We start from the raw sequence: 15836 nt of genomic DNA, 5'->3' as shown, positions 1-15836 counted from the left end.
TCTGTCGTTCGTTACAACACTGAAGTTGTGACATTTGCATGCTATTTGGACTCACAATCTAGGAACTAAAACACAACTTAAATTGCCAATATCTCTAGGAGTATGTGTACTGGTATACTCCAAGGGATTCAAGGTAGTAGTGGAGTAGAGCCTACTTGAACATCAATATCCCTATTGTTCCCAAGTGAGGAGCTACATGCAGTTGCAACGTATCGCCAGAACTGGGTGTTTAACACGTATGATATGGAAAGTGTGATAAAGATTCATAATTAGTACTGCATTTTACATTCTCTGAACAGTTTTTGATTGTGTCGTCTACAAGAAGACTTTTCACTTAAAATTTTTAAATCAGTTACTATTTGAAATTTGAAACTTAAAGCATATCTCTTTATATTATTTTTCGTTATTATTTCTTTATTAAAACTAATAGTAACTGAGTATAAAACACGGTTCAAATACGGAAAGCCAGAAAATGGGAAACCTTTTCGAAGGAGCTAATCGTCAACTGTGTTGAGAGTAATGTCTTCGGCCATGAGCGTACGGCAGCACCTAACAAAAACATCCCTCAAAATCAGTAAAATATCAATTTTTAAAGAGGTCGGATTTTTCTTTTTAAAAACAATAAATAGCGCAAATACGGTGTAAAAATGCAGTGATAGTCAATTAAAGGAAATGGTTACAATTTTTAATTAATTTAGGAGGAAAACAACAATAAATCTAATACTAATCTAATTTCAAATTGGGTTTTTGTAAGAAAAGTTTTTTTAGTATAATAAAGGAAAACATAAAAAACTTAGTTCTTAAATTCTCTAGCTTTAAAATATTAAAGTATTATTAAAGCAACCTATATTTGCTCTAATTACCTCATTGAATATTGTAAATCACTTCTTTATTGTAAAATAACAATCATTTAACTTTTTCGACAATAACGATCAAATAATTAATCTTTTTTAATTTACCAAGGATGCTACAAAGGACCTTACATCCTCCGCACGTACAGTCAGAACAAGTCAGAAAGGGAAAGCTTGCAGACATTACAGGTCTAGTTAATCCTGTTAACACGCCAAAACGGCCAATAAAACGGAATTACCTCTTGGCTCGGCTGTTACTCACTTTGATAAGTATCCTTAAACATTTTAGAGATCTCAAGAGATATTAAAATACTTGGTTAGTCAACTCTGCATTGCAAATAAGTCGAATATTTCCAACTACGACGATTACGGAAATTCAATTTAAACTAAATATAAGATTACATTTGCATTAATTTACCTACATTAACTAAATTTGTTTACAGTTTACAATGTACGATTTAATGTTGCTCAGAAATTCTCTCATAATTCTGACTGCCGTTATGAATCAATCTGTTTATTTAAGCAACATCATTTATAGATCTTAATTAGTATAACTTTATTAGTTGTACAGAAGATATTGATTCATTCGGACGAGGTATGCTGAGGTCTGGGGAATTATTCAGTTAGTTCTGAGGTCCGATTTTAGAACTACGCCACTTAAATTGTTCTCGTTCAAAATATTTACTACTTGAGCCTCTCACTCCAGAGAGAACAGTCTGATCGGTCACCTTTTTCGTGCCTCAATTTAAAGCATTGCCTGACTCATCTCTGTGTAACTAATATCTATGATTTTTTAAACTTGAATCCTCACCAATACTAAAATGCGTTTGCCCTACTATTTTTTACTTTCCCTACCGTATTCTGTGTAAATTTCTAATTATTACTATACACATGTATAGCAATATGAATGGAAATATAAAACAAATCAACATCTATATATGTAAACAGATAAACAATAAGTCCATTGTGTTATTTTCTCATTTCGTGTACAAGGGAACACTGGATCTGGTCCTGATAGTTACGGTGGAAGATCCAATTAATTAAAATCCAATTAACTCCTCAGAGATTTCTCGTGCTTTAACCGAATTAGAATAGGAACTCCATATGGATTTCAGCTGTGAGTACGTCCATATGGACAAAACGGAAAGACGAATTGCCAATTACTCGAGATACATTACAACTTCAGTTAGACCTCTCCTTTATATTCTTATAATATAAATTGAATTCCTGTAATTGACAATTAGACACACAATTGGCTCAAAAGAAATTAGTACGAAGTGTAAAAGATAATAATGCTCTTCAACCTCATATTTGAACTATCATGATAATATTAAAAACACTCGATTAAAATTATTTTTATAGTGTGTATAATTATGGATGCTCATTATATCTAGAGACTACATAGCCCACGTGTCACACTCCCAGACTTGGGTGATAACGACCACTATAGGCTATTTTCTTGTGGGAATAATCTAATAAAGATACAGCGGTATTCTCCAAACACCATCATCTGACATGATGAGATTGATAGGCCACTAGAGATAGCCCACATGTCACCCTTCCAGACTTGCGCAATAGCAACCTATGTAGCTCATTTTCCTTGTGAGAACACTGTACTACAGATACAGTGGAATTCCCCAAACACCAATGTCTGACATAATGAGATTTAGAGCCAACACGTCACCCTTCCAGACTTGGGTGATGGCAAACGTTGCAGTTCATTTTCCTTGTAAGAACACTGTAATAAAGATACATTGGTATTCCCTCAAACACTACTATATGACAGAAAGAGATTGATAGGCTACTATATAGCCAACACGTTACACTTCCAGACGGGTGATAGCAATTTCTGTAGCATTTTCCTTGTGGGAACATTGTAATAAAGATACACTGGTATTCCCCAAACACCAATGTCTGACATAATGAGATTGATAGTTACCCTTCTAGACTTGGGTGATAGCAATCCTTGTAGCATTTTAGCATTGTAATAAAGATATAATGGTATTCTCCAAACACCAATGTCTGACATGAGATGGATATAGTATGAAACTGTGCATATATAGAGAGCATTTTCCCTGTAGGAACATTGTAATAAAGTTGCAGTGGTATTCCCCAAAATCCAATGTCTGACATAATGAGATTGATAGTTACCCTTCTAGACTTGGGTGATACCAATTTATGTAGCATTTTACATTGTAATAAAGATACACTGGTATTCCCCAAACACCAATGTCTGACATGAGATGGATATAGTATGAAACTGTGCATATATAGAGAGCATTTTCCTTGTGAGAACATTGTAATAAAGATATAATGGTATTCTCCCAAACACCAATGTCTGACATAATGAGATTGATAGTTACCCTTCTAGACTTGGGTGATACCAATTTATGTAGCATTTTACATTGTAATAAAGATACACTGGTATTCCCCAAACACCAATGTCTGACATGAGATGGATATAGTATGAAACTGTGCATATATAGAGAGCATTTTCCCTGTAGGAACATTGTAATAAAGTTGCAGTGGTATTCCCCAAAATCCAATGTCTGACATAATGAGATTGATAGTTACCCTTCTAGACTTGGGTGATAGCCTCCTTGTAGCATTTTCCTTGTGGGAACATTGTAATGAAGCACTATATAGCTAACACGTCACACTTCCAGACTTGGGTGATAGCAATTTATGTAGCATTTTCCTTGTGGGAACATTGTAATAAAGATACAGTGGTATTCCACAAACACCAATGTCTGACATGGTGAGAAAAACTACAAGGCGGGGCAAAATCTTCAATCTCGATCTCAATTGTCTTTGTATATTTTACTTATGAGTTTGTTCACACTGATGATTTGGTTCATAATATCAAATAAACTGTTATCATTATTCATTTTATGGTTCTGGATTATAAGCTCAACTATTTTTATTTATCATCTAACAATTACTGTTAATTATGACAATAAGTACATGACATTTCCATTTTTGGCAACTTGACAATTTCTTAATTTATATTGCAAAGTTGGTATAATAATATTACCCTTATTTTTATGTACAAATATCATTGTAATATTTTAATATTAATGGTCTATATACGAATGATGTTATGAGGTCGAGTTATGAGAGCACTTCATTATTCACAAAAATTCCATTTCTCACTTTGGCCATCGTAGAGTAGATATTGTCTGCCTTCAGCAGGTAAAAGCAATGTAAATTCTTATTTTACCAGGCAAACTTAGAGTTAAGAAGTATTAAAATGCTTAAAATTGTATTGCAACGTGTATACTTTTTGAATGTGCGATGGGAATAGAATCATATTTTGAAATTTTTTGTAAATAACCTGTAAAAATATCTAAAAACCCAAAAAATGCACGGATGCGTATTTATTATATCTTAAAAATGAGACATTCTTTTTTTAACCGACTGAAGATACGGTCATCTTTTTTTAACCGAGTGAAGATACAGTTTTAAAAATGAATGAGGTGTAACATTGCTCTTATGAGACTACTACTAAAATAACTGTAGCCAGTCCAGGCGGTTCTTGAAATTAAAAACTGCCTTTATTTTGTGCGGTATTATAAAAAGAGTGTTTTGTGAAATTTAAAAATTGCTGTAACATACTACTTGCTGTGTATGTTGAAAAGAAAAAATATCAAATTTAAGTATTTATTACGTTATTTTTAGTTATTTTTTTTTTTTTTTTAATTGAATACATTTCTGTCGTTGTCTAAGATTTCGATTTGTAGTATCACGAGTAGTAGACTGTTCCTGTACCAATATTTGTAATATTTAGACTATTAGAAAAATATTTAAAAATACTCTTAGGTAATTACCGATTTTTAAATTATTCTAAATCAAAATGAGTAAACTGTGATTCACCAGAGTGACTATTTTTTGCCTACGTGTTCGCAACACCAGGTTTACGGCGCATATGCGAGAGTCAGTATGTGACACGAGACTGCCGTGTTGAACATCCTGACACAGCTGTCATACGGCTCATAAAACTCAACGTGTTCCTCAAAGCGCTGTAAACCGTGTCTTCTGTTTCATATCAGTGGCGTTGTATGCCTCTGCTACACTGGGGACAATTTGGGAATTCTCCCTACCTGAAACCAACAAAGACTTTTTATACTACTTATACTGAGCAATTAAGTGATACAATCGATTTTTCGTTTGGGAAATATTTGTTTACGTTAAATTTAAAGCTCTTAAAAATACAGGAAATGTTTAAAAAAATATTAGATCACTCCACGTGTAATATTACGAGTGTAAAGTTTAAATGCAATTTTGGCCGAATTAAAACTGCTTAAGGAAACAAGTGAATTTTTACAGTATGTAGCTATTTTTATAGCTTCATGGAGTGGCATCAACTTTCTTTATAGAAAAATTATTATTTTTTTTTTAAGAAATTAATACTTCAAATCGTTAAAAAATTATATTTAATTTAAAAATTGGTAAATTCCTAAGTAGTTAATTGATTAAAACATTTCATTACTGGTTATGATTCATGTAAAATGTTATAAATATATTACAATTTTATGTCCTATTGTTTTTATTTGTACCTGATAACAAAATTATGTCATTTTTATGTTTTAAATTATAATTATTATTAAGTGATCAAAAGAATTACTCAAAGTTTTTTTCCAACTTGTCTTTATTTAGGGGCAGTTATGTTAAAGAACTATGAATTTTGCCTATTTTAAGCAAACTATTTGAAAAGTTGTTTTTAGTGCGAATGCTTCAGTTTCTGAATAAACACAATCAGCTCTCAAATGACCAATTTGGCTTCAGAAAGGGCAAATCGACAATAGATGCAATTGTGGGTCTTGTCGATATGATTGTAGAGGGATTGGAAAGTCGAAATCACACTTTAAGTGTGTTTCTCGATTTATCTAAGGCTTTCGATTGTGTTGACCATATTACACTGCTTGACAGACTGGAATCGCATGGCATTCGAGGCGTGCCTCTCACATGGCTTAGTTCATTCCTAAGCCATAGAACTCAAGTTGTCCAAATTTCTAATCATATTTCAAATTCTGTAAATATGAGTTATGGAGTTCCTCAAGGATCCATTCTCAGTCCAATTCTCTTCCTGCTTTATGTTAATGACATAAAATCATCACTACCACACGGGAAAATCGTGCAGTATGCTGATGATACGACTCTTTGTTTTAACGAATCTTCGAAATCAGATTTGGAACAAAACGCATTTGTTGGAATGAACAATTGTGTCCAACATTTTCATAGCCTCAATCTAAATACAAATTCATCTAAATCTAACGTTTTAAATTTCACTTTAAACCCAGTAGACTTTGAGTATGGACCTAGCGTTATGTTAGCGGATACAATACTAGAAGAAGTCTATTCCTCAAAATTCCTTGGAATTTACCTTGATCAAGGTTTGACATGGAATGTTCACATCGATTACGTTTGCTCAAAATTAGCCTCAGGCATTTATGTTCTGAGGTCTCTAGCCAAATACTGCCCAAGTCAAGTTCTGATAACGGCGTATTATGGCTTGATTTATCCACACCTCACTTACGGATTGGTACTATGGGGTTCCTGTGCAAGGAACCAATTTTCAAGAGTGTTTAAATTACAGAAGCGAGCGATCCGCACCATTGCAAAATTAAAGTTTAGAGAGTCGTGCAGGTCAACTTTCAAAAGGTTGCAACTGTTAACTCTGCCTAGCCTCTACATTTTACAAACAACGTTGTATTGTATGTCTAAATGTGCCTTGATTACGGGCCGAGACATTCACTCGTACGGGACTAGAGGCAGAGACAACTACCGAACTGGGAGACACAGGACGGTGGTTTATGAACGCTTGCCTTCACAGGCAGGGGTTCATTTTATTAACAGATTGCCTAATGAATTAAGAAACGCCTCGACGCTCAAGGCGTTAAAAACTCGTTTAAAACGCTGTTTAGCGTCAAATGCATTTTACAATATAAAAGAGTTTCTGGAGTATGACTGGGAGACCACACAATAACAAGACTGACTCTAGAACGAAGTGGGAATTATTGGCGATGGATGAACGTGGAATGAGTGATCAAATGTATGTCTGAATGAGAGCTCGATGTGGTATGTATGTCCAAATTTTAACCTATTTGACGTTTGCTATACAAATGTATTTTGTCTCCGCAATAAAAAATTGACTATTGACTATTGACTATTGAACATAAAAACGTGTTTCCAAACCTATATTCGATTGCCTCTTAAAGTGCGCATGTTTTTCACTACAATGGTCATTCTATTACTAATATAATAGAAGTTTACACCATCAGTTTATAAGCATTCTATGGTGGATTTTTTATTTTAAAGTATCAAGCTCAATAAATATTTAATGCTAGTATGATAATTTCTACATACTATGTTTATATAATAAATATGAAATATCTACTAATATAATTTAATATTTACCACATATATTATACATCTTCACACAAGTAACCGTTATAACTTATACGATTAGCCATATAATTTCTTCTGAAAACGAGTTTAGTTAAAACTGTATCACAATGTATTAAAATGTATCTTATGTAAAATTGAGATTTTTTTACTCCGTTTCTGAATTCTAATTAATATAGTTTTTCCTGTTTCAGATACTTCTCAACATGGCTTTCTGATTTTTAGCAATGGTAAGAATGTACATTTAACTTTCTAGAACTACTGTAATGAATTGCTTTGATAACTAAACGCTATTACATGTAAAGGGTTTTACAACAGGAAATTTCTCAATTTTAAGAGTTAAAAAACTCTATGAAATTAAAACTGTTCAAAATACTCATGTTTTGATGCTCTTATGCTTATATGGACATATGGATAAAATGCACCCTCTGGGAACTATACACCCTGGGAACTACAACCCCAAAGATCAAGTGTAAAAAGTATCAAGTACTGTTCTTTGCGTTTAACTAGTTCTTTTCTGTTACGCGTAGTATTACTTTCTTCATTTATCTCCCGAAATCTAGTTGGCTGAGCATTAGCAATGCCTATCATTCGAGGAGCTGGAAATATTGTATTTCTGTCTGTATGTCTGTCCGCACGATATTTCAATAATAAACTTACGGATATACTCGCATTTTTATGTAAAGCTTCATTTCTATATAATCAACGTATAGTTCGATAATGGTTCATGACATTCCATAGGTTTGGCAGAGCATTAGCGAACATTTTCACATATACCTCATAATTGATCATGATGGCAATGAGAAAGTCGTTGAGTAAAAAAATTGTAAAGGAACTGAGTACAATCATATAGCATTTAACATGTAATGTAGTAACATATGTAGCCTAATTAAATGAGCTTTGCAATTGAAATTTTGAATACAATCCAGTGAAGCCTGTTACGTAATAATTAGTAAACTGGGCGGTATACTCCTACCTTGTTAAATATGAATTATTTTTCTCTGTTTTTTATACTTCCGTAACAATTGTTGTTGTATAGTAAGAGCGTTAGGAATAAACTTAAAATCGACACAATGAAATATGTCTCAATATTGGCACTATAATCACATAGAAAAATGCATTTAGTAAGTTTCCTTAAGTTATAGTAAGAAGAAATACGATAAGCGATCCACAAGTAGGCAGACGTCTAAGGTTTTATGCTACCAACCTCACGGCAAAAAGAGGTAAACATTTCTGTTTTACATAAGTGAAACTACAATGAAGGTCATTTATAATTCAAAGCTCTGGAAAAACGCTAAAATTGGATTGTATTCAGAGACATGACAGTTGGAGGTTAAGTGCATACAGAGACATGACAGTTGGAGGTTAAGTGCATACAGAGACATGACAGTTAGGGGATAGGTAGTGTATAGAGAACCCTGCTACCACTGTATAATGTAGTACTGGGACGCCTGCATGTGGAAGCGCTGTGAATGTATAAACCAGTCTGAGCCTTGGTATATTAAAGTTTCATGCAGAATGCGCGCATTCATATCGTGAATTGAAAGTCATAAACAATTTTACAACCATAGCGAGTGCTTCTCTTCTCTAACTATGAACTATTAGTTTTAACACCCTGAAATTACTGTATCATCAGTTTGTATATTAGGTTTTGATTGAAGTTAATCAAGCATGTCCTTTTTGTTACCACTTCTATCATATTTTGCTGATCGTTAGCAAAGCCAATCACTCGAGGAGCTGCAAAAATTTAATTTCTGTCTGTTTGTCTGCACGCATAATATCTCGAAAATAAACCGACTTGAATTTATAGACTTTCAAGGTGCAATCTTTCAATGTGCTTCATTTCTTTAAGGGCAACCCCGAATTCGATGATGATGCTTGTCACTCCTAGGATTAGGCTAAGCGTTAACCAACATTACATGTGTGTTATGGGTTATGCAATGAGAAAATTGCAGAATGAATCAATTTTTTAACAAACTAGTTTACATTTACATGACATTTTAAGATATAATATAGTAACACATGTAGCCTAAACATTCACGATTTATTTCATCTGTAGACTTTCAGGGAATTTTACAAGAAATGGACAACAATAAATTAAGAGTATTAATGATGATGCATGTCTATTTGTGGGATTTTATAAGAGTAAAATAAACTTTATACTTGTAAATTGTGCATTCGTCCTCAATGAAACCTGTTAGACGACATGAAACAGGTGTACGCGGTGTGGCGTACTCATACATTGTAGCTTGTTTATTTTTAAATCTTTTTCTTTCGATTAACGTCGTATAAGAAGCATCATTTTTATATGAAATTAAGAAAAAAATTTAACTTTACAGTTTCTCAAGATTTCAAGATTTTCGACAATTTCAATATTTACAACGATTTATAGGAGAGAATTAGCGCTGAAACGATAGTTAAATATAGTACAATTATAAATATTAAATGAAGAAAACCAACTGTGCAGTTCTAAAAATTCTAATCGTATTTGCCGAGATCATTCCGGAACGTATTTCAGCTCAGATTGAAGTTTAGTATGTGGTTTCGGTTATCCGTGCGGTTCAGCCACCCGTCACTCCGGATTATCGAGAGTTTACGTATCGAAAATATAGATGTACCCGTAACACGCTGCTGTTCGTTCTATCGTTAATAACAGTAATAAAAAAATCATATACATGTTTTCAGTTATTTCTGTGGTTCAGCCACCTGTCACTCCGGATTATCGGGAGTTTACGTATCGAAAATATAGATGTACCCGTAACACGCTGCTGTTCGTTCTATCGTTAATAACAGTAATAAAAAAAATCATTAATACATGTTTTCAGTTATTTCTGTGGTTCAGCCACCTGTCACTCCGGATTATCGGGAGTTTACGTATCGAAAATTTAGATGTACCCGTAACACGCTGCTGTTGTTCCTTCTATCGTTAATAACAGTAATACAAAAAACCTTAATTACATGGTTTCAGTTATTCCTGTGGTTCAGCCACCCGTAACTCCGGATTATCGAGAGTTTACGTATCGAAAATATAGATGTACCCGTAACACGCTGCTGTTTGTTCTATCATTAATAACAGTAATTACAAAAATCATTAATACATGGTTTCAGTCATTTCTGTGGTTCAGCCACCTGTCACTCCGGATTATCGGGAGTTTACGTATCGAAAATATAGATGTACCCGTAACACGCTGCTGTTCGTTCTATCGTTAATAACAGTAATTAAAAAAGCATTAATACATGGTTTCAGTTATTTCTGTGGTTCAGCCACCTGTCACTCCGGATTATCAGGAGTTTACGTACCGAAAATATAGATGTACCCGTAACACGCTGCTGTTCGTTCTATCGTTAATAACAGTAATTAAAAAATCATTAATACATGTTTTCAGTTATTTCTGTGGTTCAGCCACCTGTCACTCCGGATTATTGAGAGTTTACGTATCGAAAATATAGATGTACCCATGCAGACAATATACGTATATACATACAATATACATGTGTGTGTGTGTGTGTGTGTGTGTGTGTGTGTGTGTGTGTGTGTGGTGTGTGTGTGTGTTCGTAATACGCTATTTTTTCTTTTTACTATTAATAACCGTAATATGTGGAGAAACTTTAATATATGTTTTCCAATTATCCGTGCGGTTCAGGCACCCGTCACTCCGGATTATAGAGAGTTTACGTAAAGAAAATATAAATGTGCACGTAACTGTGTTTGTTTTGTATTACTGTTAATAACAGTGATAGTATAAGGAGAAACTTTTGATATGTGGTTTCAGTTATCAGTAATATAAGGAGAAAGTTTAATCTTGTTGTGTAAGCCAGGTCCTTTATGATAAATGCGATTATTGTTTGGAAGTTATTCCTTTCCAGTGCCAACATGTATATTGCCTTTGACAACCAATTTCGACTAACAATTGTTTTCTTAAAATTGGAACTTGTATTAATCACCAAATGCTTTAAATCACAAATGTCGCTAGATGTGCTTTATTATATAATATTCATTATATATATATATCAGACATATAAAAAATAAACATATAAAAATCAGACAATATTTTTTAATCACTCCACATTAATAATTTCACTGTTGTATGTATATTATATACCAATTTTCACCACAATTAAATTAAAAATACTATGTTAAGGACCTGAAAGATAATTGAATGTAAGTATGTATCTCAACTGTAGTAAAATATAGTTATATAGGTTCCCGCTGACAAGTATTGTACTTAGCGGGGCCTCAGAAATGTATAATTTCTTGAATAAATGCAATTCAATTCAATTCAATATATATTATGAAGGAATATTAACCTAATAAAAGAGACATAAATAAAAATATTACCTTATTAAAATCTTCAGATGTCTGGAATGTCATATATTTTTATAATGTATTGATATTTTGAATAACTAACGAATATAGTGTTAAAATAATTTAAAAAATATTATATCTCTTTGTACTTCATAGAGCTTTAAGGTCTTGTGTTTGAAAATAATGTAAGTGTTGCAAAATACTGGAATAGAACTTTAAAACTTTTTACTCGTCTTCTTATAAAAGAGTCGCTACTTATGAGGTCTTTATATTTGTTTTGATTTTATTTTAGAATGGGATGCATTTTTGCGTGCAGGTATTTTTCTCTCGGTGAACATATTTAGACTGAGAGGATAATAGGATTTGGCACATTTACCATCGTGATATGTTACAAAATATGTAACAAAACACAACGTTCCTGGGATATTAACTCTCTAAACATTTTGTTTTTATATTACACATTACAGTAACAAATGACCGTTAAACCAGATATTCCATATCATCTATTATACACGTACGTACATTTCAAATATTCGAGCTTATATTAAAATGCATATGCTTCCAATGCAACTGCATATTTAATACTCTTTGATTTCTACTGTTACTGAAAACATTATGTGTTGAAAATATCGAGTTTCTAATGTGGAAGGATTGACATGGCTTGAAAAGAACTTTTTATAATAAAATCAATTTAATGTTTGCCAAAAGCAAACAGTTTTAATTGTTATTTATTCAATAAAAATTTATACTTATTTTAGATGTAGAGTTTTATAAGGTTTGTTTAGTTATGACGTTAAGTATTTAAATAAATTTAAAAATCTCTTATTATGTCACCTATCATGATTTTCAAAATCACAGTTATTGCGTTGCAGTTTACAATCATCATGATTTTTCATAACACATTCAATTTATAAACTTATTAATCACTTCCAGTTTGAGGTTTGTGCCATTTTCCATTTTCCTCGTATAGAGAACGTATACCGAGTCCATCACAAATTTGCTCCATCGCTAAAGTGAAACGCACAACTTTTCAATCAAACTTCTAACTGGAATCAGCATACTTTTGCATTGACAAATTCACTTAGGAAAAAAACTTATTTGGACACCAATCACTGATTTTCTTATCACACAACTACTGTCTCGCAACTTATTTTATACTCTAAACACAGCTGGTTCAACTCTGGTTTGTTTTATATACATACAATATTAAATAATAAATATATAGAAGGGTTAGAAAAGGGATTGAAGATTTCCATAAATTTGAGATCTTATAAGCCTTTTCCTCTAAAACGCATTACAATATCTAATATTGATATTAATGGTTAACCGCTTTTATTGTTCATCCAAGTAATTGGAATGTATCTAGAATTCTTTGATATCAAATAGGTTAACATCATAGTTATTTAACAAGTACAACATCTGAACAGAATGATGAAACACGTGGTTTGGAGATTTCTCAGGCCGTATTAATAAATACTCGGCATTTCAAAGTTTAATTACAACAAATAAAACCCACAAGCACCACTTTTAGATGTTCAAATACAAATATGACTTTCCACGTTACTGCCAAAATAGAGTAATAATTAACTAAAACGATATCTTGGGGGTGAGCCTGGTGGTTGCAATGTTCTTCGGAATTTACCTTACGAGTTAATCACTTAATAAAACTTTAAACGACTTCCCTTCACTCTGATGTCGACACACACCGCGGCGTCAGACTCTCGGCTTGACATTGCAGCTGCAGTCAGGAAAAAGAAGAAAGAATAAAAAAACAGTCCTCAAAAAAGAATCGCCCTAGGGCTCATAAAATCGATAATGAACTCAAAATTGGACTTTAACAAATTTCTCTCAGAGTACTTGCGACCTAAAACAAAATCGCGACGGTATTTATTGAGACAACATGTAATCACAACAGCGTGGTCTCGTCAGGAGGACATTACCACAACTATATACGTATGTATTCATCTGGCAAATCAAAGATCATCTTAGGTAAGTTACTTTACTTATTACAAACTTATTTCATATTAAATTTAAAATAGATATCACGCATGAAAGAGCTAATATATAATAATAAAATGTAAATTTTACATACGGACAGCGCGTGCAAGGTGGTAACTGGTGAGCTGTCGAACAGTTACATAGTTTAAGAGAGAAAAAATACTACGCGTGTCAATTAGGTTATTATTCCACCTATAATTTAGTTCTAATAACATCGGAGAAAAATAATACTAACTAAAAATGAGTAACAGGGTTGCTATAATATATGTCACTTATTATATATAATGCCAATAAATAACTATATAGACTTGCTGCGATTAATGGGAAGTACAGTACACTTTTAACCAAGCACATCATAAAATCATCATGGAATAATTATCATAACTGTGTAATTACGTATGATTTTATAGTATTTGAGCTATAAAAATTTGAAATGAGAAGTAAATTTAGATGCCAGTTGATTCTATATAATTAAAACTTGAACTTTAAGTAAATAAAAACAATCAGTTGGTGAGTGAGTAGTGACCCAGATGCGAAGTGCTTTGGTTACTTAGATCGTACACAAGGGAATGGGGTGGTGGTGGGGGTGGTGGTCGTTTTTGCGATTGCCAATATGCCATTACTGCAATACACAGACCATTATTGGAAAAAGATTTGTATTTCTTTTCAAATTGAACAATGTATTTGTATCGTTAATACTTACATAAATTAAGTATAGTTTAATGCTAATGGAGATATGTGAATAGAGTAATGTATAGAAAGTATATTTAGATTTCGCTTGAATAGCAGACCATTTTTAGTTTCGTACTTGGAAACTCGTTAATATTGTAATTTTCTTAGTCATTTATTCATAGAGTCGGTTTTCAACATACAGTATACTATATAATAACATTAGATGTAGCACAGGTAAACACGAAAATCGCGGCGACAACCGGATGAGTCATCCAAGTTGCGAGCGTCAGACCAAATGTAGGCTATAAGCAATCTAAGTAGGTTACACGATTGGATATAGCCTTCAGTGTATTTTAGATCACCTGTACAGTGTACACAGCAATCAAACAAATTGTAAAGTCATAATTATGTGGACTGAAACCACATATTTTGGCCCTTAAAAATACTTAGATGTAGCAGGTTTATTATTAATTGCATAAAAATACATCTAACTAGAACATCTTAGGATGATTTTCAAAATATTTTGGTTCGATAACCCTTATTTTAGTCATAAAATCTTATTTGGACCCATTCAATAAATAAAACTTAAAGTATCTCTCTAGAATGACACGTTATTTAATTTTAAAAACTAGTTAAGTGGAAATAATTGATTGGGTGTTCACACATTTTTAATAAACTAAAAAATTTTGATTTATATATCATTTCTCTAATTGACACAATATAATTATGAACTAAAATGTTACTTGGATTGGAAATAATAATAACTATATATTCAAAGCTCGCGATGTTAGGCTCTTAAGAGAAATGTTGCATACCAGAAAGACCATCCGAATCATGAGGTAAAACTCTCTTATAAAACCTAAAATATTGACCAAAATACAGTAGCCAAATATAAAATACTGGACTATAGTTTGAAATAGTATGAAATAAAAAATTACTTTTGGAACCATAGTTTTGAATTTTATTATTGATCTTCTGTAAAATTGCTGTTATCAGTTATTTCCTAAACCCTTCATTTGGTAAGCACTGCGTACAACAACAAGGAATGTTTTATGCGCCCAGTTTTGAATTACGTCATTTATCATTTGTGATTTTAAGAAAATGTTGGTACTTTTTCGCTTTAGATCTATATTAGATAGAATCTCTACATCCACAAATGTATTTCTCATTGTAAAATATACGTTGTCTTATGTAAGTAGGATTAAGTACGCTCTCACATTAATGGGTTATACACTACTGTATTGCAATAACGGCATACTGGCAATCACAAGGGCCATCAATACCGCCCTCCCCCCCCCTCCGAGGCTCTTGTACATGACCCAAGTAACTTTAAACAACCCACATCTGGGTCACTGCTCACTCATCAATCGATTATTGTTATTTGTGGTGTGTTTCAATAGCTTTATTTATTAGTAATCGTCTAAATTAAACAGTATCCTTGAAGTATTCAAAACAAAACCTTTAGTAGTTTTATTAAACAGTGTTCTTTCAAAAGAAAGTCGAAGACTTAATCAGTTAACCGTCTTTATCCCTTCATTTTTCTTCACTAGTTATTAGAAAATAGAAGAACTTATACAGTTTGGCCCGGTCTATATCAGTTAAAT

At 32.6% G+C, this 15836-nt stretch overlaps 1 protein-coding gene across 4 annotated transcripts in view; it reads left to right on the top strand.

Moving 5' to 3' along the window:
- Positions 1 to 15836, top strand: part of LOC124360160 (glutamate receptor ionotropic, kainate 2) — a 139049-nt gene that overhangs the window by 53582 nt on the left and 69631 nt on the right. For all 4 annotated transcript variants that reach the window (XR_006922214.1, XM_046813531.1, XM_046813532.1 and 1 more), the window contains exon 2: positions 7451 to 7486. Coding sequence is in view for 3 of the 4 variants with exons in the window: in XM_046813531.1 (XP_046669487.1) it covers positions 7484 to 7486 (3 nt within the window). In the remaining variant the exon portion in view is untranslated. The remainder of the gene's footprint in view (positions 1 to 7450; positions 7487 to 15836) is intronic.

This window comes from Homalodisca vitripennis, chromosome 4 (genome assembly GCF_021130785.1).
Source record: "Homalodisca vitripennis isolate AUS2020 chromosome 4, UT_GWSS_2.1, whole genome shotgun sequence".
Taxonomy (NCBI): Eukaryota; Metazoa; Arthropoda; class Insecta; order Hemiptera; family Cicadellidae; genus Homalodisca; species Homalodisca vitripennis.
The sequence above is the reverse complement of the archived record's forward strand: the minus strand, read 5'-3'. Positions and strand labels throughout refer to the sequence as shown.